Source organism: Castanea sativa, chromosome 7 (genome assembly GCF_040712315.1).
Source record: "Castanea sativa cultivar Marrone di Chiusa Pesio chromosome 7, ASM4071231v1".
In the NCBI taxonomy this organism is placed as follows: Eukaryota; Viridiplantae; Streptophyta; class Magnoliopsida; order Fagales; family Fagaceae; genus Castanea; species Castanea sativa.
In genome coordinates, this window is record NC_134019.1 from 7,087,505 (window position 1) to 7,111,410 (window position 23,906).

At 35.9% G+C, this 23,906-nt stretch overlaps 1 protein-coding gene and 1 non-coding gene across 3 annotated transcripts in view; one reads left to right on the forward strand and one right to left on the reverse strand.

Annotated features, from left to right (window-relative positions):
- LOC142642720 (cyclic nucleotide-gated ion channel 1-like) overlaps positions 1-23,906 on the reverse strand; it is a 38,217-nt gene that overhangs the window by 8,311 nt on the left and 6,000 nt on the right. For both annotated transcript variants that reach the window (XM_075817134.1, XM_075817135.1), the window contains exons 3-5: positions 14,801-14,942; positions 12,270-12,687; positions 1,538-1,747 (exon numbers count right to left, since the gene is read on the reverse strand). In XM_075817134.1, the coding sequence (XP_075673249.1) occupies positions 1,538-1,747; positions 12,270-12,687; positions 14,801-14,832 (660 nt within the window). In that variant the 5' untranslated portion in view covers positions 14,833-14,942. The remainder of the gene's footprint in view (positions 1-1,537; positions 1,748-12,269; positions 12,688-14,800; positions 14,943-23,906) is intronic.
- LOC142605407 (5.8S ribosomal RNA) lies at positions 10,609-10,763 on the forward strand. The gene has a single exon (XR_012839033.1). It is a non-coding gene; the product is annotated as a 5.8S ribosomal RNA (ribosomal RNA).

The window sequence follows — 23,906 nt, forward strand, 5'->3', positions numbered from 1 at the left end:
TAATAATTTACATAATTAAATTCATTCATTTATCATTCCTTATCTACAGTTTCAACAATTGTTCAAAATACAATTTTTACATTCACGTTAAATGGTGAAGGACTAGAAAAATACATGTTTGTAACTATTATGAATAAGAAAATATTGACATGTTTCATAACTTTACTTTAGATGATTGATAGAGAAGGATCATATACAGTCTACCTAATTAATTATTTATTTTTAAATGTAATTATAGTCTAAAGTGGTTCTTGATTAGTTTAAAGGGAGGAAAAAAATTAAGATAATATAGGTAGTGGTCTCATGTTGGCCATGTCATTATTAAGATATGTGTAATAAGTATATTTAGCTAACACATATAAACTTATAAATGAGTCTATGCTTGAATTGTGTGTATCAAGCTTAATAACTCACGAGCCTGTTCGCGAACAAATTTTTTTACTTTGGCTCGGCTTGTTTATTAAACTTGCCAAAAACTAAGGCTCAAGCTTGACTTATTTATATACAAACAAACATAAACAAGATTTTTATCGAGCTGAGCCCGAGTTGTTCATGAATGACTTGGTTCATTTACAGCCCTAGTGTTGATATGAAACTACTACTTAAATCATTCTTAATAAGCGAATCGAGATGCTTTTCTAAACTTTACAAACGGATGAAAACATACTTTGCATAGATTAGGCACGGAGGCATCCAAAGCATAGGACCAAGATGTTTGTATTTGGAGCCTTCACAAGTATTGATCACACAAAACAATCAAATAAAAGCTCATACAGACAATCAAATTGCCAAATGGTGCGATGCAAGGTTCCCATGAACATAGTAGTGCATGCTAAGTTCTAAGAAATGAGCATAGGTTGACATGTAGTACTTATGGATGTCATGCATAAGGCTCATGGATGACATGTTGACGAAGAAAAAGTCCATAAGGCAAAAGGGAGCTAATGGGACTTGTTTGTTGCCTATAGAGAGGCAAAGATTCACAGGCGAGGGAGAAGATTGTTGGATATACATATATAAGTGAAGTCTCACATTGAATAATAATGAGAATGATGAGTGATTAATATAACATAATTAGACTCATACCCATTAGTTTAAACCTTTTGAGTCAAGTGTTGTCCCTATATATATATATATAAATATATATATATATATATATATATATATATATGTTGTATTAGCTACCCATTCAGAAGCTTTCCAAGGTATGATCTCCCCAACACAACTCTTACACAAGATAGCAACTTCTAGTTTCAATGTATTAGCATTCTTGAGGTATTTGTACAAAAAATATTAATCTAGGTAATTCTAAAAATTAATAAAATGAAACATTTGCAATTTTTTTTTTCTTTCTTTTTTGGATATTTCTTCAATATATGATTTCAATTTAACAAGGTTGGTTGGTTTAGATTTTTTTGAGAAGAAGGTTGATTTGGAATTTAAATATTAAGAAAGACTACAATACATTGATAAAAGAATCAACATTTGCAAAGATTAAAAATAAAAGAACATGAAATCACTACGTAAGCAAACTTACATGACCAGCAAGGATGTATAGAAATAAATTCAATGAAGCTTTGATCAATAGGGAAGCCTTATTAGATTTCTCTGCGCTTATGAGTGCCTTCCAGGGTCGGTAGATTTTGAAAACTCTTGGCCAATATTGCAAAAGAATTAGAGAGTTCAAGATTATTATATTTGAAGTTTTTGTCCGTCTCATCTCCGAAAATATGCTTGACATTACCACCTGAATGGATTACAACAATTTTTGTTTTTAGAGTCAATGGATATAATCTAATTATGTGTAGGACCGTGATAATTTAAAGAAAATAGTAATTATGTGTGTATTAGAAATTTTTTCAAATTCACATATTGATAATGAATAGAATCAATGGATAATAATTATGTTCGGTTTCTCTGTCACTAAAAAAGTTTTGGCTCTTCTCTTAGACTGTAGAATTTTTTGTCCCTTCTTTCTGAAGGAGTGTCTATCCTCTTATGGTAACAAGTTTAATTTTTGAGTTTGTGGTTTCTTTCTTCGTGGGATCTAGGGAAACACTTTTATATTATTTTTTCTCTCATGGAAGATCTAACAAAATCATGGAGCAACCTCTCCCTCAATGAGAGAGAAGGATCCAAATTCACCCTTTAGGATCAATTTCGGTCCTCTGAGTTCATTATAGCAGCTAAGTTCCTAACAAAACGAGTTTTGAATGTGGAAGCCGTAGCACAAACGTTTAGACAGCTTTGGAGATCTACTGGTGGTTTCAGAATTCGAAGTCTTGATGATCATATTGTCTTGTTTATTTTTAGCAAAATGGTTGATGTTAACCGTGTGCTCCAAAGTGAATCATGGTGCTTCGATAAGCATCTTGTCGTTATGAAAAAATTATGAGAATGATGTTCCTCTTCGTGAGTTGCAGTTTTCTCAGACTTCTTTTTGGGTCCAAGTTCATGATACTCAAATTCGATTTATGTCAAAACAAGTGGTGGGGGAAATTAATTTGTGATACTATTGGAATAGTATGTCGTTCAATAGGTGGGGTAGACGAGGATGGTGGAAGTTTTTTTTTTTCGTGTGAAGGTGACGTTAGATGTTTCACGACCTCTATGCAGAGGTCGGGTGATTTCTTTGGAAAATGGAGAAAAGGTCTAGGTCAAAGCTTGAGAGCTTCGCCATGACGATAAAGATTACGAGCTATGGATTAATAGCAAAGGTACCCTTACCAATGATCAAAGACAATATGATCAAAGCTTGAGAGCTTCGCCATATAGATCCTATAACAAGCCTGTGATTTTCGTTCCTGGGTATTATGAACGTACTGGTCTCTCCACCTCCAGTAATGCTGTTAGGCATGGTGCAAGCCACAACTGGACGGCGGAGGATTTTTCCGTAATTGTCCGACAAGTCCAAATCCAGATTTGGAAACAAATGTTCTTGAAGGGGACATTAATGCAGAATCTACTCTCCCCATCAACTATGCCATTCGAATTTCCAGCTGGCCAGAATTCAATTTTGCCAAAGTCCACTCTAGCAAACGTTAGTAAAGAGCCCAACAAGGAAGGTGAGAATTTAAAAAGGAAAGTCCACAGGTAACATTTATGATCAAGGTGCCCAATTCTCGGGTCAATTCTCTGGAGTTGATCCTTTCTTTGCTAAGCTGCAGGAAATTGACCTTGATTTGCGGAAATATGACAACAAAAATCCTGGAAACGAATTAGTGGGCTTTGATTCCTCCACGCATCAACTTTTAGCCGTTCCCCCATATCACTTTATTGGCTTTCATGAGAATAGCAAGAAGGGAGAGAATTCCGGGAATTCCAAGTAAATAAGACTAGGTTTGTTTCGGGTGTAAATGAAATTGAGAAAATATTTTACACTTTTGTACGTGTTTGGATGCACAGCTAAAATAAAGTCAAACTGAAAATAAAAAAGTTTGATGGTAAAATAAGCCCTTGACCCGTAAAATATATTACACATCTATTTTACGTTCAAACTTCAAACAATTTCCGGACTCACACAAGCCAAGAGAGAGAGAGCTACTCACGCCAAGCCCATGCTGAGAAGGAAGGAGAGGGTACCGCCGGTGAAGCCCAGAACCAGGCCCTGACCCTTGGCCCCGCCGTCGTGCCTGAAGCTCGTCATCGATCGAAGCTCTAGATCGCCGTCGCCTGAAGCTCGTCGTCTTTCGAAGCTCTAGATCGCCGTCGTCGCCGCTACTCTGTAGCTCGTCTCCTCCACCTCTCGATCTCGTCACCGCCGCCTCTAGATCAACCCCCCTTGATCGGATCTCTATTCTTTCTCGATCTACTCTCCCTTTCCCTCAGTGCCTCCCTCTCTCCAGTTTCACCGAGTTTGAGAGTTTAACTATCGGTTTTATTTTGAATTTTTTTTCTTAAGTTTATATATTAAAATTTTTTCTTATAAAATTTGTTTGAAAATTAAGGAAGTAGCTGAGAAAATGTAAAAAATATATATATATCATTTTTATAATATCATCAAACATTTGAAAATACTTTTCAATATAATTTGTAAGATGCACCTAACATTTGAAAAAAAAAAATTTTAATATTTTTACTTGAAAATATTTTACATTTATAACAAAATTTACATGTTGCCGAACGCATGATCCAGACTTGAACGGTGTGACAATATTTTGTAATATTGACACGGTCCACACGAAGCCAATTATTGGGGCGATACCTGAAGATATTGATTTTCTCAGTCAGCAAAGTCAAGCCTCCTCTCCAAGATATTACCAACGGTCCTAGGCCTAATATGAGTCCAAAGCCCAATCAGCTAGGGTAGATGGTATGGTCTAAGGAAATATTGATGTAGAAGACTATGACCTTAATAAAGGAACAACCATCAGTGCAGTCCTCAGACGCCCAATCTCAGAAAAAAAAAAAAAAAAAACTGTGTGCTCAAATGGAGCTCTCTCCTAAATCATCTCATCAGTGGTGGTTGAAATCCAGCCCCGCCGCTCATCATGAATTGTATCAGATGTAATTGTCGTGGGCTTGGAAACTACCGATGAGTTCGTGAGCTTTCCGATTTGGTGAAGGTGAAAGGTCCCTGTTTAGTTTTTCTGATGGAGAAAAACAAATGCAGAATTTCAGGGACTGCTTGGATTTTTGTGGCTTATTAGATTTGGGCTTCATAGGTTTACTTTTTACCTGGTGTAACAGAAGGTTTAATGGTCAGGTTGTGTGGGTACGTCTAGATAGGCCTTTTGCTTCTGCTGATTGGATTATAAAGTTTCTCTCTGTTCACCTACATCACTTGCTGAGGTCTTCCTCGGACCATAAGCCCATATTGTTAGTTTCTGATGATATTCAATCCAGATTTTATCACCCTCAGAAGCCTTTTAGATTCGAGGCGATGTGGATTAAAGATGAGCGCTGTGAAGGAGTGGTTCATTCGGCTTGGGACATGTGCTCTGCTGATGATCCAATGGGTAAGGTTTTGGGAAAGGTCAGTAATTGTCAAACTCAACTCCAATTGTGGGATAAAAATACTTTTGGTAATATCCGTATTTTGCTAGCTTGAAAGAGAAAATAGCTTATTTAGGCCAAGGCTGTCTCAATGGCTGGACGAAGTCATGCCCATTTGCAACAGCTTAATGAGGAGATTTAGAAGCTCATGGATTTGGAAACAGCGATCCTAGATAGTGGTTAAGAAATGGTGATCAAAATACAAAGTACTTCCATTGTAGAGCAACTGAGAGAAATAAAAGAAATTTTATTTCGGGTCTTGAAAATGAACAGGGGGTTTGGATTGAGGATGAACATCAAGTTGGGATTTGTTGGTTAACTATTACTCTTCACTATTTTCCACGGTGTCTCCCATAGAATTTGATTCAGTGCTTGGTGGGGTCGAAATAAGAGTTTCAGCAGAAATGAATGATGAGTTGCTTAGACCCTTTGATGCAAGGGAAGTTCAGTTTTCCCTCAAGCAAATGGATGCAGAAACAGCGCCAAGACAAGATGGTTTCCCTCCCTGTTCTATAAACAATATTGCGATAAGGTTGGAATGGAGGTCTCAGAGGCAAGGCTCACAGCTCTTAATTCAGGTACCATCCCTGCAAACCTTAACCATACCTTTCCAACTCTCATCCCAAAAGTGCAGAGTCCAAGAAGAGTCACTGATTTTCGACCCATTAGCTTGAGTAATGTGCTGTTTAATTTGATAGCTAAAGTTCTAGCAAATCGCTTAAAACCTCTTCTGCTAAATCTAATATCCAAGACCTAGAGTGCTTTCATGTTAGAGAGACTCATCACTGACAATATTCTTATCGCTCATGAAACTCTGCACTAGTTGAAATCTAAAGAACGAGAAAGATGGGGTATATGGCTCTGAAGCTCATCATGAGTAAAGCGTATGACCGTGTTGAATGGATTTATTTGGAGAAGATTATGTTGAAGATGGGCTTTAATCAGAGGTGGATTAATCTTATGTCTACTTGTATTTGTTCTCTTACCTATTCCATTCTGCTGAAAGGTCAGCCCTATGACTTCATCTCCCCTACTAGAGGTCTGCACCAAGGTGATCCTTTGTCGCCTTACTTATTCCTACTGGTCACAGAGGGGCTGCATGCTCTAATTCAGAAGGCCAAAGAAGATGGTGATATTTGGGGAGTTTCTGTATGTCCTGCTGGTCCACAATTTTCTCATTTATTATTCACTGATGATAGTCTAGTATTCTGCAAAGCCATCATCTCTAAGTGTGTGAAGATCCAAACTATCCTCCATTGTTATGAACAAGCGTCGGGTCAGAGTATCAATAGGGGAAAGACGAACCTTTTCTTTAGCTCAAATACTTTGGCTCAAACTCAATCAGCTTTTCAGACATTCTTGGGCATCCTGCAATTCAAAGATATGAGCATTATTTGGATCTCCAATCTCTGGTTGGTCGGGCAAAAAAGAAGCCTTTTAGTATTATAAAAGAGAGGATTTGGAAAAAGCTAAAGGGTTAGAAAGAAAAGTTTTTATCACAAGCTGGTCGTGAGATACTAATTAAAGCAGTAGTCCAAGAGATCCCTAAGTACACCATGTCTTGTTTTAAGCTTTCAAAAGGATTTAGAAAGGACATTGAAACTCTTATCATGAAATTTTGGTGGGGATATAAAGGGGAACAAAGAAGAATTCATTGGGTAAGTTAGGAGAAGCTGTGCCTTCCCAAAAGTGAAGGAGGAATGGGTTTTAGAGAGTTGGAAAAGTTCAACGACTTGCTGCTAGCCAAGCAAATCTAGAGGCTAAAAAATAACAATGATTCTCTCTTCCATAGGGTCTTCAAAGCCAAATCTTTGCTTGATTTTTCTATTTTGGATTGTGAGGCTTCCAACAAAGGGTCATAGGCATGGAAAAGCCTTATGCAAGCTAAACATGTTGTTGATTTGGGGACAGTTTGGAGGGTGGGAACGGCCAAGCTATTAAGGTTAGTGGGGATAAATGGCTACCTAAGGTCTCAGGTTCTAGGATCATTTCTCCAGTTTCAGTTTTACGCTCGAAGTCAAAGGTCTGTGACTTGATTGATCATGAAAATCATGCTTGGAAAAGTGAGCTGATTACCTAGAAATTCTTGCCTCATAAAGCAAAAATTATTGCTGGCTACTGAGTTTTCAGGATGTTCCAGATAAACTATTTTGGCTACCCTCATCTAAAGGGGAATACACAACCAGATCCACATATCCACTGATGGCAAAGAATTTGAGAAATCAGAAACTGAGTTGTTCATCTGGGGGTAGAAGCAGCAAGATGTGGAAGGGAATTTGGAATTTACAGGTGCCCCGTAAGGTTGACACTTGATTTAGAGAGCATCTAACGAGGCTATTCCTACTCTTTATAATTTGTTGTGTAGAAATGTTGTCAAATCTGCGTATTTCCCAAATTGTAAGGCTGCTTGTGAGGACACCATTTATGCTCTATAGGGTTGCCAGATGCTCGTTGTTATTTGGGAAGTAGATGAGGAGTTGAAGAACTCAGGTATAAATTTCATACATTTGCAGATTTTTTGGAGTTGGTTTTTTGACACAGGATCGGATTGATGTTAATCTCTTAGCCATAATTCTTTGGCTTATCTGGAACAAGAGGAACAATGACAAAGTAGGTTGTGCAATGATAGACTTTCATTTGATTCGGCCTAAAGCTGAAGTCCTCTTACATGATTTCCAATCTGCACAAGCTAAGAAGCATCGTCTCCATAGCCAATGTAAGAGCTGTTAGGTGGATTCCACCCATCTCTCCTCACTATAAAATCAACTTTGATGGAGCAGTCTTTAACGAGCTGGGTGCTGCAGATTAGGCATAGTAATTCAAGATTGTTCTGGCAATGTGATTGGAGCATTATCAGAACAAATACCTATTCCAGTTTCTGCTGCTACAGTTGAAGCATTAGCTTGTCGAAGAGCCATGGTCTTTGCAAAGGAGGTAAGCATTTTCGATATTGAGGTGGAAGGAGATGCAGAGGTCATTTTAAAAGTGATCTTAGCAAATGATGTGACTCATCCAGAATATGCTCATGTGCTAAATGATGTCCTGGTTTTAGTTAATGAGTTTCGTTTTTATTGCTTCTCCCATGTTAAGCATGTTGGTAACTCAGTTGCCCGTTTCCTTGCCAGATATTCTGAGTCTGGTAATGAGCTACAGGTGTGGATGGAAGATATAACTCCTCTTGTAATAAGAGACTGTGTAATTTGTCTCAGTTTTCTTACTTCAATAAAATTTTGGCCGCTTGAAGTCGTGGTGATGCCAGAAATTATTTCATGGGGTCGAATATAAATATGATGATTAGTATTTTTTTTTTTTCTTTGAATTCATTGTATTCCCACTATGTGTAGTTGGATATATAATATTGTGCTATAAACGAAGATCAAAATATAAATCGAGTATTTTATAATCCAAATGTGTATTACATAAAATATACCTATTAAACTTCAACAAACTTGAGTCAAGATTGACAAAATAGATTCAATATCTTTAATTTATCTTTAATCAACTATGATTTTTATGAGAAGGAATCTCAATTCTTTTTCTGTTTTCCATTTTTTTTAATATATATTCATTATAAATTTATGGATACAGAATTATTAGTATATACATGCAACTCATCAACAATAGGATCGTGACTTTATGCAAATTAATATTAGAAACCATAGACTTTGATATAAAATTTATATAATCAAACAAATAATTTTATTGATAAATTATACTTCTGGTCCTTGAAATTTGGTGTAATTTTAATTTTGGTCCTTCAAAATTAAAATGCTTTGATTTGGTCCCTAAAATTTAAGGTAAATATGAGATTGGTTCAATTTTGGCTCCTTAAATATTTGGCTGATTCAACTTGGTCCCTCAAAAATGGGGTGCCTCAACCCCCGTTAGTAATGTATAAAAAATGGAGAGACCAAATTGTTTCATTTTAAAATTTTAGGGACCAAATTAGAACATTTTAAATTGCAAGATCTAAATACTCCAAATTTCAGTAACCAAAAGTATCATTTAGTCATAACTATAAATATCTAATAATTTAAAAGTATCATTGGTTTGATAGTTTTTTTTTTTTTTTTTTAAACCATTGGTTTGATAGTTGAAAGATATTTTATACTAGTTTTTGGGTTAAAAGATACACACGCTTGTGACTTTAAGAGTCTGTGTATTATTGATAATAATAAAAAATTATTATCGATAATATATTTGATTGTAAATGCTTGTATATGTAATCATGAAATTTGATTGAACTATGTTAAATTTTTTGTAATCAATTTCCCGTTTATGCAAATGTTCTTGGAGTATTTCTAACTTGGTACTTCAAATTAATAAAAACAAGTCTTTTAAGAAAATAATATAACATAAATACAAAAAGAGTTAATTTTCGCATTAGATGTATTTTTTTGGCTTTGGAGTACCAGCTCAATTGTATTCCCTTATGAGCATTTGATGTATTTTTATTTGCTTTGAAATATCAGTTCAAAGTTTTTAAGGTCAGACTAAAGTTCAACTTAGGTTAACCCATGAAAAAATAAAGAATAAAATAATTCAATTACATAAAATAAATTAATATAATAGTTTGCTACATAAAGATACAACAAGCTAATTTGCCTTAATGGTTAACGTGTCAGCCTAGCCTTCGGTTTCCATTTAACCAAGTTGAACAAATTGGTTTGGTCCGGTTATGAAAACAATGCAATCAAGAAATAAAGTTGAGGGCTCGAAGACGATTAGATACCTTCCTAGTCTCAACCATAAACAATGCCGATCAAGGATCGGTGGATGTTACTTATAGGACTCCGCCAACACCCTATGAGAAATCAAAGTCTTTGGGTTCTGCTGTGGCAGGGGGGGAGTTGATCGCAAGATTGAAACTTAAAGGAATTGACGGAAGGCCACCGCCAGGAGTGGAGCCTACAGCTTAATTTGACTCCACATGAGGAAACTTACCAGGTCCAGACATAATAAGGATTAACAAACTGAGAGCTCTTTCTTGATTCTATGGGTGGTGGTGCATGGCCATTCTTAGTTGGTGGAGTGATTTGTCTAGTTAATTCCGTTAACGAACGAGACCTTAGCCTGCTAACTAGCTATGTGGAGGTGACCCTCCGTGGCTAGCTTATTAGAGGGACTATGGCCGTTTAGGCCAAAGAAGTTAAAGGCAATAACAAGTCTGTGATGTCCTTAGATGTTTCCAACATGATGGGGATAGATCATTGCAATTGTTGGTCTTCAACGACGAATTCCTAGTAATTGCGAGTCATCAACTTGCATTGACTACGTCCTTGCCCTTTGCACACACCGCTCATCGCTCCTACCAATTGAATGGTTCAGTGAAGTGTTCGAATCAGCGACGTAAGTGGTTTGTTGCCAGCACTGAACCTTATCATTTAGAGGAAAGGGAAGTCGTAACAAGGTTTTAGTAGGTGAACCTGCGGAAGGATCATTGTTGAAACATGCCTAGCAAAACGACCCATAAACCGGTGACAACCGACGGAGGGCGGGGGGTGCTTGTCACCCCCTAGCCCTCTGCGAACGAGGACACCACGTCTCTCACCCATACACCAAACCCCGACACGGTGGGTCACCGACGTTACCGTCTTACAAATTATCCAAAATGACTCTCGGCAATGGATATCTAGGCTTTCACATCAATGAAGAACATAGCAAATGTGATACTTGGTGTGAAGTGCAAAATCCCACAAATCATTGAGTTTTTGGACGCAAGTTGCGCTCGAAGCCATTCGACCGAGGGCACATCTGCCTGGGTGTTGCGCATCGCTACCCCCCCTAAATGCTAGTTCGGGTAAGGTAAAAGTTGGCCTCCAGTGCGCACCAGCTCGCGCGATTAGCCTAGAAGCAAATCCTCAGCAACGAGCACCACGAAAATCAATGGTTTTCCAACCCTCGTTCCCCGTCGTGCCAGCCTTGTTGGCCAAACGCACGCTCACCCATCGTCACGCGCCACCCCAGTGGTGCTCCCAACACAACCCCAAGTCAAACGAGACTTCCTGCTGAGTTTAAGCATATTAGTAAGTGAAGGAAAAGAAACTTACTAGGATTCTCCAAGTAACAGCGAGCAAACCAAGAACATCCCAACTTGAGATTCAGGCGCCTTTACGAGCGTCTCCTAATTGTAGTTTGGAGAAGTGTCCTTAACGGCAGACCAGGCTCAAGTACCCTAGAAGGGGGCGCCGGAGAAAGTGAGAGCCCCATCATGCTTGGACCCTATCGCACCACGAGACACTATCAGCGAGTTGGGTTGTTTGGGAATGCAGCCCCAATTGAGCAATAAATTCTGTCCATTGCTAAATACAGGCAAGAAACCGATAGCAAACAAGTACCTCTAGGGAAAGATGAAAAGGACTTTGAAAAGAGAGTCAAAGAGTGCTTGAAATTGTCGAAATGGAAGTGGATAGAGGCAGACAATGCGCTCCGGTCGGATGTGGAACTATGACAACAAGTCCGCTAATCGACTCAGGGCATGGACCGATGCGGATTATGGTGACAGTCCAAGCCCGGGTTGTAGTTATGCCCACAAAGACGTAATTGCCACAGTCATGGTGGACAGCACGTGTCTCACGACGTGCCTTGCCATTTGCGTGCTCTTGGTATAGGCTTGCAGGCTCCCCATTTGGCCTATATTAAAACACGGACCAAGGAGTCTAACATGTGCGCGAGTCAACGGGCCAGTAAACCCGTAAGGTGCAAGGAAGCTGATTGGCAAGATCCTTTTAAGGGTTGCACCGTCAACCAACCTTAATCTTCTAAGAAAGGTTTGAGTGAGAGCATACCTGTTGGGATCCGAAAGATGGTGAATTATGTCTAAGTAGGGTGAAACCAAAGAAAACTCTGGTGGAGGCCCGTAGCGATACTAAGTTGCAAATCATTCATCTTACTTGGGTATAGGAGTGAAAGATTAATTGAACCGTCTACTAGCTGGTTTCCTCCGAAGTTACACTCATGATAGCTGGAGCTCACATGCGAGTTCTATCTAGTAAAGCCAATGATTAAAGGCATTGAGGGTGCAACACCCTCAACCTATTCTCAAACTTTAAATAGGTAAAACGAAGCGGTTGCTTCGTTGAGCTGCGCCAAGGAATGGAGAGCTCTTATTTATGAGTACTTAATAATTTTCTAAAGGCTTACGTCAAAAGAGAAAGAAAAAGAAGTGTGTGTGTGTGTATATATGTGTGTGTCTTTTTTGTTGTTCCGAATTACTAGAAAAATATGTGAAAATAGTATTTTCCAACCAACAATGTAGCTGAAGTCTCCCTTACCTGTGGAATGGGCAGAATAACTAAAACGTTGACCATGATGGACCATAAGTGCCTTCGACCTTTTGCCCAAACTGTAGTATTTGACTCATCATTACTTTCATCACGTAGTTTGATGGATTCCACTACAAAATACACTAGGTAAATAATATCGGTGACCGATCGCGAAACAATAGCTATGATCCACAACACTTTGTTTAACTCAATGCACTTTTTGTCTTCTTTGATCACGGGAACGTAAAAGAACAAGGGATCCAGTGATACTGCAATCGCGCGACAGAATACAAGTAATTCATCATACCATCGATCGAACAACCCTACCAATAATGGAGCCCAAATTGTTATCTTTGAAAGAAATTTAGCAAACTTCAATTCAACACACTTGCTGGGAAATTGCCCCTCGATATCCTTATTCTCATTCCTGAACAAAAACATGGCAAACATAAAATTAGCTCGCCTTTAAAAAAATAAAAAATATAAAAACTATCAGACTCTGTATTAGGATCTTCTTAAAAAATATATATTTTTTATTAGGACTGAGTTATGTCGACTTTGTACATATTAAACAAATATAAGCTAATTAACCATACTCAACTTTCAACGTATATCGTGTGTTTTATAATAATTATTGTCTATTATTAAGCCAATATGCTAATTAGTCTTTGGTGTAGAAAGAGAACGAACTTCAAATTTTTTATTTGATAATAAGAGACTTTACCAATTGAGCTAACTGAAATATACTATTTATTGAAAGCTAAAACATCTCTATCATTAATTTTTCTAGAGTAATGCTAGAGATATAAACTTTTTTATAAAAAATTTTACAAATTGCTGATGTGGTGAGTAATTATTAAAAAATGAAAAAGTGGTGCTAATGATGAGCCTAAATGAAAACTAATAAAAAGTTGATCACATCAACATTTTGTAAAAGTGTTGTAAAATAATCTATGGCCATAGCATTACTCTTAATTCTATTTACAAGAAAACTAGATTTTTATAACAAAGTAAATGCGCATTGCTTTCTCTCTATTAAAAAAAAAGGTTTGGATTGGAATTCCTCATATTTAAAAAGCTTGGGATTGGAAAGAGACTAATCCATCCCAACGGTTTTGCAAATGCTGGGATAACATCATTTTTTTTTTTTTTTGGTAGTGTATGCACATATGAAGTTGAATTAGTGGAACCATATATATGTTTTCTTTCCGACTCCCACTCTTTTGCAGAAGATGATTGGAGTGCATTGTTTTGGATTTTTACAGAGCAACTAGCATTAATAATATGTTAATTAAAGAAAATATTATAATAATTTAATTCAAATTAAATAATAAAAATTACTTTGAATTAACTTGGCAAAGGCATATGTAAATTCGAATGTTTATCAGTACTTTTGATAATAAATAGCTTAAGGTTGCAGCATTTTCTTATTTCCTAAACATTTCTATCAGCACTCAGCAGTCTATTACTTGGTCTTCGAATCATGGTTCAATTTGGACTACTATGCTTTGGGGATTCTGCTCTCTAGCCGATGAATTGTTTTTCAATTTTGAGTAAGGTCAAAATTATTCATATGCACTTATTCAGTATTTAATTTTGTATGCATCTAACAATGGATTTGGCTCTATATTTTGCTCGAGATCCTATACACTTACACCTTATTCCGATTTTTCAATATATTTACGTGCCAAAAAAAAAAACACCTTATTCTACTTCCTGTGTAAAGAAAAGACAAGAAAAAGCAATTTCCCCTATTTATGTTTAAATATTCAGGATTAATTGCATCTTATATTCACCTTTTAAACATATGGCATTTAACATTAATGAGAACCTAAATTTTATAGCAAAGCCATTTAATTAGGAGAAAATTGTAGGTGGGTTAAAACTTAAAGTAGGAAAGTACAATTATGGGTGAAGAAAAACTTTAAGTGTCTTCGTAGTACAATATATATGTACATATATAGGAAAGTACCATATATATATATATATATATATATATATATATATATATATATGTACTTAAAGTGTCTTTTACACATACATATTATATGATGGATTTCACTACAAAGTAGGAAAGAGAAGTGTCTTTTACACACACCCATACATACATATATATATATATATATATATATATATATATATATATATATATATACTTTCCTATGTCGTATGATGGATTTCAGACACTTTAAGTACAATCATTGATTTTCTGTTTCTAAAAAAAATCATTTTCTTATAAAAAAGATAATTCATTGAATGAAAATTCGTGACTTGAAATTAAGATCATGAAAACTTTAGTTGGGTTAGACATAGTTGGCCCCAAAAGCAACATAATACAAGTAAGATGCTGTAATAACTAATAAGGTGTCTTTCAGTTTCAGACATTCTAAATCTTATTGAAAAAATGTTCTAACAGTAACCAATATATTATTTCAGACTACTGGGAGGGAACAACAATTTATTTTAGCACATATATAAAGTCGAAAAAAAAAAAAATTCAAGTTCAGACCTACAAAATCTTCTTGAGAAAAAGAAACTACCTTTCATTGTTCCCTTTCTGAAGGTAACTCATACCTAAAGCTTTTCGATGATCCAAGGTCCAAATATAGAACCAACCTCTGAACTATGTATAGATGACCCAACAAACTTTACCAGAAAAGTCTGAATTTTCAATTTTGATCCCTGGAAAAAGATTCGACAATACAACCATATCAATACAACCATATGCATCTTTTTCTAACATGTATCCCCCTTAGAGAGAAAGAGAATGTGTATTTATAAAAAGTAATTGAACCTGGCAAACTCAAGTAGTATGCATTTTACATGCAAGGCTGAACGAGAGGGACAGAGATTTGGACAAAACAAATTTGAGTGGCAGAAATTGGCTTTGTTGTAGAATTTTAAGAGCAAGTGCAGTTGCAGAAGCCGATGCAACTATATATGCAAGTAATAAAGATAAGAGCAACTCTTGCCGAGCACTTAAAAGGTGAGTTAATAGTGTGCACTCACAGTATCACAATGGTCAATACCTCAAGTCTTTCAATATTGTCGTTTTTTCAGCAACCAATAAGGTAAGTTCAGAACCTTTGGGTGCAATTATTTCCAAAAATTTTAGATTTTATTGACAAAATTATTGTTGGTATAAAAGTTTAAGCATTCTCATGCAAAAAGAAACGCATTTTGGATCATAATAAAAAATAAAAAATAAAAAATAAACTAATTTCATACATGTTACATTATCATTTTAATAATTTATTATATATCTTATACTATATTTTCTTGTCACTTTATTTGAATATTCTCTTTTTTTATTATTCAATTTTACATTATCATTTTAAAAGTACTGCTTACATCTCATATTTTATTTTCTTTTGTGCAACTAAAATGTTAGTAGTGGAATAAAATAATATATTGTTCTAAGAAATGATCAAGTCTTTCTGGTGGAGGTTGCCCCTCATCAAATGGGAAAAAGACCCCTAAAGGACTTAATAATTCCTCCTTTTTTCCAGTTAGCTAAACATGGAAACGTGGAATACATGGGGAAAATGAAAAATGTTAAAAGAACACATTTATTAAGGCGGTGAGTTGTGATTAAAGCAATATAACTTCTAATTGGATCTATGATTGAAACAATTTTTATTATGCATTAATCACAAATTCACAATATATCAAATCAATAATTGAGAAAATTTTGTATGAGAATACTTATTGAATAAAAATCCAATTTCACAAATTCCTAACAAAAAATAAAAAAAGTAAGAAAAAATTACACTTTCTAATTTTTAATAATTCAAAGTATGGTTTTTTGAAAAAAAATTATACCTACTCTAGCCTACTCTTTTTTTTTTTTTTAATAAACTGCAATAGATTTCAATCAAACCGAAACTAACAAAGACTGGGCATCTTCCTTACAAGCTAAGGCCACTCTAGCTGGAAGATTGTCCGAACACAAACAAAAGGAAAATAAGGACTCTAGTGCATACTTTGCTGCCTCATGAGCAGCAAAATTTCCACTTCTTTTGACCCAAAAAAACAAACATGATCCAAACAATTTAGCCAAGAACCAAATGTCAGACACCAGAGAGGAGATAGTCCATTGGGGGCAACCCGTGTAGTCGAGGATTGCATCAATATTGATTTTTGAGTCACTTTCCATAATGATATCACTCCAGTTTTCACCTTTAGCTTGGTGCAGTGCCCATAAGATAACTTCAGTTTCAGCAGTGATTGGAGATCTCTTTGTTAGAATCTTGGACCAAGCCTTCTACACAATTCCATGTTCATTTTTGGCAACAACTGCTAAGGTTGAGTTGTACTGAGCAATTAGTCGCATCCAAATTGAGCTTAATAAAGCCCAGAGGGGGAGACCAGCAAAGCCTAATTTAAGTGTATAAGTGTGTGAAACTCCATCCTAGAGACTTGAACTCCAGCCTCGCCCCTCACACCCCACAAGAACTTTGTACTTGTGAAGTGGTAATCATGCCAAAAGTGCGTGGTGGTAAAGTATGATTAAATAATCTAACAATTGTGCCCAGTTAACATTGTCATCTATATCTCCTCAAAAAAAAAAAATTTGTCATCCATCATGAATTAATGTTTGAAAGTTTTTTTTTTTATAAGATAATGTATGTGTGTTAGTTAAAGGTAAAAGTACTAAATGTATGAGAAAACATTAATGACTAGTCACTACTTAGGCGATTAGAACATTAACTAATAATAGATAATGATTCAAGCGCCATGCTAACTTGACTAAATTTACATCTTCTTAAGGTCATATATTCTCATTAAATCCAAAAGTCAATAAAATACTATTTCTCAACGATTAACATAGAGTTATTGATGGGATCATATTGTCAAACATTGGTGGAGCCAATATTTAGTATACTAAGGATACTATAAATATTTCTCTAAGAGTAAAAATTAGTGATGCACCACTAACCTTTACTCTAAAGAGTATCATGAATTTTGGACTTAACTCTCCTTATTTATTTACATTTATCGAATCTAAGGAGTGTTTTGGACAGTTTTGTTGGATCTACTCAGGGAGCTTCAAGCTTTGCGTGCTGATTTGGCTGGTGCTTGACGGTCTACTCCGCCACCTCCTTTTGATGATGAGTCCTGATTGCCCTTTAGCAATTTTTCACAAAAGGGGCAGTACATATGTGCATGGAGATAAGGGGAGTTTTTTTTGTTAGATTGTACCTAGGAGCTTCTTGATGTATTTCATTTTTTATGATGTATTTTCTTTTTTATGAGTTATATATGTTAGGGGGAGACACTATGCTTTATGCTTTGTTTCTTTTATTGTTTCTTGTTTCACATATGGTACATTGGTTATTGATTTATATTATGAAGTTATTCATGGTATATGTCTTTTATTTTATGTTTTGTGAAATCAAGAATTTATTTTGGTTTACTTGTATTTTCCACACATGCGTTGATGTGTTTGTTGAGTGTTTCAAGAATATACAGGTTAATTTAGTCGTGGCTGCTATCTACACTGACAACTAATAGATAGTAGTTAGGTTGAATTGTGTTTAGGGCATTTTAAATTTAAATGGGTTGTTTGTAACTTTGAGCATTTCATTTTTGTGATTTGTTTTGTCACGAATTGCCAAAGGGAGAGATTGTTAGGTTCTATAACCTTAGGGACTAATGTATTAGAACTTTAATGTGTAATGTGTTGGCAAATTATGATCAAAACATAGAGTCTAAGTTTAGGCTTGCTCAAAGTATGTTTTATTGTAAAATTGGAATCGAGTGATTGCAAAAATTAATAGACAAATTCTGCAAGGCTCAATCAATCGAAAATTAGATTCGATCGATCGAGAATTGTGCAGAATTAATTTTCTGCACAATTTCCAACTCAACCCAAGCTCGTTTGACGTGTAGGGTTTTATATTTTACTTCACACACACACACACACACACACACACACACACACACACATATATATAAACAAAAAATAAAAACCCTAGCTACGTTTTAGAAGTCTTTGATGTGCTATGTGATGAATCTCTTATGAGATCTAGAGGTGTTTACCTTCATATACACTTAGGGTTATCAAGATCAAGACTGATGTCAAGAGCTTGGCAATCAATTCAGTTGCTGCATAAAGAACTTAATGAAGATTTGAAATTTTTGAGTGGAGTCTCAAAGTCACAAGTAGGAGAACTGTGGTTGCAGTGGATCAAAGGAAAGAAGTAATCCGTGGACTCAGAGCTATCACATAGTCGAGGTAGCAAGTTTTCTACTCGAGGTAGCAAGTTTTCTACTCGAAGTAGCAATAGGATATTAGTGGTCTAAGTTTTATTGTACAAACTTCAATTCTTTCTTAGTGGATTTGTTTTGCCTTGAGGATAGCTAGGTTAAATCCTCTGTAGGTTTTTTTTACCGGTTTGGTTTCCCTAGGTCATCAGATCTTTGTGTTCTTTACTTTCCGCATTATATCTGTTTTACACATATTTGTTTATCCTAGTTTTAATTAACAAGCTTGTTAATAAACTTGGCGTAATGTGAGGTTAAACTTATTGTGTTAAGAGGTCTAAAACTTTACAAGTGTTATTAGAGCGAGTTAGCTCTAGTGTTTCGATCTTTTGATCTAAGAGTTGATCCTTGACCCCTGCTGTCATGGACTCTTTGAAGTTCCTTTAGCCAAAAATCCAAATTGTCTACTTTTGGTTTATATGCCTTGTTGCATGTGTTAAGTCTTTCCTTGAGTATCTGGGTATAATTGCATGTGATGATAATTATTTGTGTTATAATGCTTTAACCGCACTAAAGGCACGTGATTCTTATCTTTGGTAGTTGGATAGTGGTTTTTCCAAGCATATGACAAGAAATAAAGCTCTATTCAAGACACTTTTTGAAGGAAAGATTGGGACAGTCTCTTTTGGAGATGGAAGTAAATCTGTGATTAGAGGCATTGGAACTGTGGACATTCCTAAGTTGCAGGTATTTGAAGATGTCTGGTACATTGATGGGTTAAAGGCCAACTTACTCAACATCAATCAGATTTGTGAAATGGTTTAAATGTTCTCTTTACCAAGTATGAACGTGAGATACTTGATGGAGGAGGTGACTGCATGTGTATTGGTGTTAGGACAGCTGATAATTGTTATGGTTTAACACTAAGTATAAGCAACAAGTGTTTTAATTACAAAGATCAATCAAGTAGACTTATGGCATCAACGGTTGGGGTATGCAAGTCATGAGCAATTAGAGAATATCTCCAAGTGTGAAGCAGTTATCGGTTTGCCAAAATTTGAAAAGATTGAGAAGTGCATATGTGGACCATGTCAGATGGGTAAACAAGTGAAGTCTGAGCATCCGTTTGTAAATGAAATTCAAACCTCCAAACTTTTAGAGTTGTTACATATTGATCTCATGGGTCCTACCAAAGTTCAGAGTTTAGGTGGAAAGAAGTATATTTTAGTTGTTGTGGATGATTTTACTATATATACTTGGGTTGTGTATTTGAGAGATAAGGCTGAGGCTCCTAAAAAGATGATACACTTGTGCAAGAAATTGCAAGTTGAAAAATGTACTGTGATAGCCAGAATTAGAAGTGATCATGGGAGAGAATTTGAAAACACAAAACTAGCAACATTCTGCAATGATCAAGGCACACATCAAGAGTTCTCTTCACCCAAGACACCACAACAGAATGGAATAGTAGAACGGAAGAATAGGGTTATTCAAGAGATGGCTTGTGTAATGCTAAATAACAAGAAGATGCCCAAGTTTCTTTGGAGAGAAGCAGATAACACTGTGATAGGCCAAAAATGTATAGACCCATTGTGATGAATTAATTGATTAATTAGCCAAGTTTATTAATTAATCAAATTAACATGCAAAACATGTGGCAGCACAAACAAATCACCAACTAAAGTAAAATGCAACGGACATTAAAGTTGACACGGTGAATTGTTTATGAATGTGGAAAACCTCCAAGGCAAAAATCTTACCAAGTGATCTTAAGGTCACCACGCTTGAGAATTCACTATTATCACAACAAGCGGTTACAAGTAAAGGAATCTCAGTACCTTATACCAACCTACAATTGAATCCTTACCCCAATACCCAAATAGACTTGTTCTGTAGTGACAATCTCTCCTTTTAATAAACGGCTCCTAGTACATGACTAACCAATAGATTCGCGGATCCCAATACATGACTTAATCACCAACTTAAGAAGGATGTTGGCTGCAAAGTTCTTCAATTCATCACACGATGACGATCACGAAACTCCTTGGTTACAAAACCCAACGGCGTACAAACGTAGTAGCTTCTTCAAGAGAAAGAAGAACTAGGGCAAATTAAGTTTCTAGTCACAATTTGCATGAATAACACTTGCATCACACTTGTGCAACTGTGCCAACTATGACTGCCCTTAAAACAAACCTTATATATGTTTAGGGTTGTGAGAAAAGAAAGCTCAAACATCTATTCATGGATTGGAATGAAAATCAGAGCTGAAAATTTATTTTTCATAAATCTCGATAGTTACCCTATCTGTCGAGCAATTATCGAGCATCGGACTAAAACAACTTTTTAAACCTTGATAGATACTAGCTATCGAGCTAGCTGTCGAGATTTAAAATCCAGTACTTCATTACTTAATTCTAGGACAGATTTGCATGGTTTTAACACTTGAACATGAAACCTTATTCCTTGAAGTATTAAACACACCCTAGATCTACCCAAATACAAGTAAAGTGCGTTTTGTCAAAGGATTAGCCAATACATGATGACATATGTTCCTAACATGAAACACATATGTCCTAACACACTGCATGACATACACTCAATTGAGTGTATTTTAGACCTAATTCCAAGAAAACTCCATATGAACTCTAGAGAGGAAAGAAGCCTGTTGTCAAATATTTCAGAATATTTAGTAGTGACTGTTATGTTTTGCGTGATAGGGAGAATCTAGAAAAGTTTGATACAAAGAGCGACAAGGGATATTTTATGGGGTATTCTGCCACCAGTAGAGCATATAGAGTGTACAATCTGAGAATTAAGACAGTCATGGAATCTTTAAATGTGGTGATCAATGATGAAATATCTTCAGAATCTCATTCATAAGACACTCCTTCAGTTCAAGAAAAGACTATGGAGGTTGATGATTCACTTCCTGAGGATTATGTTGGGAAGTATAGTGATGAAGAACTACAATTGATATATGATATTGTTGCAAAACCATCGGTTTCAGAACCATCTACACCTGTTCGTGAAATCCAACAAGAACAAAGTGAGCCTAGTTCTTCATCTGAACAAAAAGGTACCTCCACATCTTTGGTCAAAGGTCCATCGTCTAGAGTAAAGCTAAATCACCCTGTTACAAACACATTGGGTAGTTTGAATGATAACATGAGGTTGAGGTCTAAAGCCTTGAATGTAATTACTAACTCATGCTAGCTATCCCAATTCAAACTGAAGAAAGTAGATGAAGCACTTCAAGATGTTGATTGGATAAATTCTATGCATGAAGAACTTCATCAATTCGTTCAAAATGATGTGTGGGAGTTAGTTCCTAGACCAAAGGGAGTAAATGTGATAGGAACCAAGTGGATTTTTAAGAACAAGTCAGAAGAATATGGTACAGTTGTTAGAAACAAATCAAAACTTATTGCTCAAGGATACATACAAGTGGAAGAGATTGATTTTGATGAGACTTTTGCACCTATAGCAAGATTGGAATCCATTAGGATACTCTTGGCCATAGCTAGTCATTTGAATTTCAAGTTATATCAAATGGATGTTAAGAGTGCATTTTTGAATGGGATGTTACAAGAAGAAGTCTATGTTGAACAACCAAAGAGTTTTGTTAATTCTCACAGACTGGATGATGTCTACAAGTTGAAGAGAGCACTCTACGAATTGAAACAAGCTCCCAAGGCATGGTATGATAGGTTGACTGCCTATCTCACTAAGCATGGATTCAAAAGAGGATTTGCAGATTCTACTCTCTTCATACAAAAGGAGAAGAATTATTGTGTAGTAGTTCAAATTTATGTTGATGATATTATTTTTGGTGCTACTAATGATTTTCTTGCTATGTCTTTTGCAGATGAAATGAATAAGATGTTTGAAATGAGCATGGTTAGTGAACTAACTTATTTCTTCGGATTGCAAGTGAAGCAAACAGATTCTGGAATTTACATCAACCAAGCAAAGTATGCTAGAAATCTTGTCAAGAGATTTGGACTTGAAAATGCTGCATGTGCTAGAACACCAATGGCTGCAAATGCAAAGCTAACCAATGATCTTTTAGGTGAGTCTGTTGATGTTACTTTATATAGAAGCATGATTAGTTATCTTTTGTATTTAACTGCTAGTCGACTAGATATTGCTCTCAGCGTTGGTGTATGTTCTAGGTTTCAATCTAATCCTAAGGTTTCACATTTAAATGTTGTTAAAAGAATCATAAAATATGTTAGTGGAATTTGTGATTATGGATTGTTTTATAGCAAAAAGTCAAATACATCTCTTGCTGGATACTCAAATGCAGATTGGACCGGCAATGCCGATGATAGAAAAATCACTACTGATGGGTGTTTTTATGTAGGGGCTAATCTTGTTGCTTGGATGAGTAAAAAACAAAATTTCGTCTCTGTCAACTGCAGAAGCGGAATATATTGCTCCTGGAAGTTGTTATTCACAGCTTCTTTGGATGAAAACGCTTTTAGGTGATTATGGGATATCACAAGACACAATGGTTGTCTATTGTGATAATTCTAGTGCTATCGACATCTCTGAGAATCCTGTTCAACATTAAAAGATTAAGCACATAGAAATTAGATATCACTTTATTAGGGATCTGGTTGAAAGAAAGATTGTGACTCTTGAATATATCCCTACTGAACGTTAAAATGCTAACATCTTTACCAAACCTCTTAATAGAAGTAAGTTTGAGACACTTCGTCAAGTGATTTGTGCGATTTTGTGTCTCTAGTCATTCTTTGCTCTTATGGTCCTTGTGCTTCATCTCAATATTCATTATGACCAATCTTGCCACAATGAGTACATGCAGGCTTGTCCTTGCCCTTGACACCATTACCACCAGAGGTAATACTAGCATTAAAAGTTTGCATCTTTGCAACCAAAGCAGTTGAATCAACCTTCACACCAGATTGATGAGGAACTTATCTTTGCATCTCTTCTTGTATCAACAAAGCATAGACTTTGCTAACAGAAGGTAAAGGGTCCATGAGCAACACTTGAGACCTCACTTGGGAAATAATTCATTTAAACCCATTAAAAACTTCAACACTGATTCCCTAACTTGCAAATCACTAAGCCTCTTATTCACATTGCACACACATTTTCCACATGTACAAGAAGGAAATGGACTGTAACTTTGCAATTGGTCCCAAAGCCCTTTCAATTGAGTAAAGAAGTCAGTTACAGAAACTTCACCTTGGTGTAGATCAGCAATTTCCTTCTGAAGATTGTAGATTCTTGGTCCATTGCTCTGTGCAAATCGATTCCTCAAATCAGCCCAAATCTCCAAAGCCATGTCTTTATAAATGATACTTGTTTGAAGTTTTGGTGACACTGAGTTGGTTAACCAAGTTCCAACCTTATTATCACATCTGATCCAAGCTTGAACAGTTGAAGGAGTAGACACCATTGGAGATG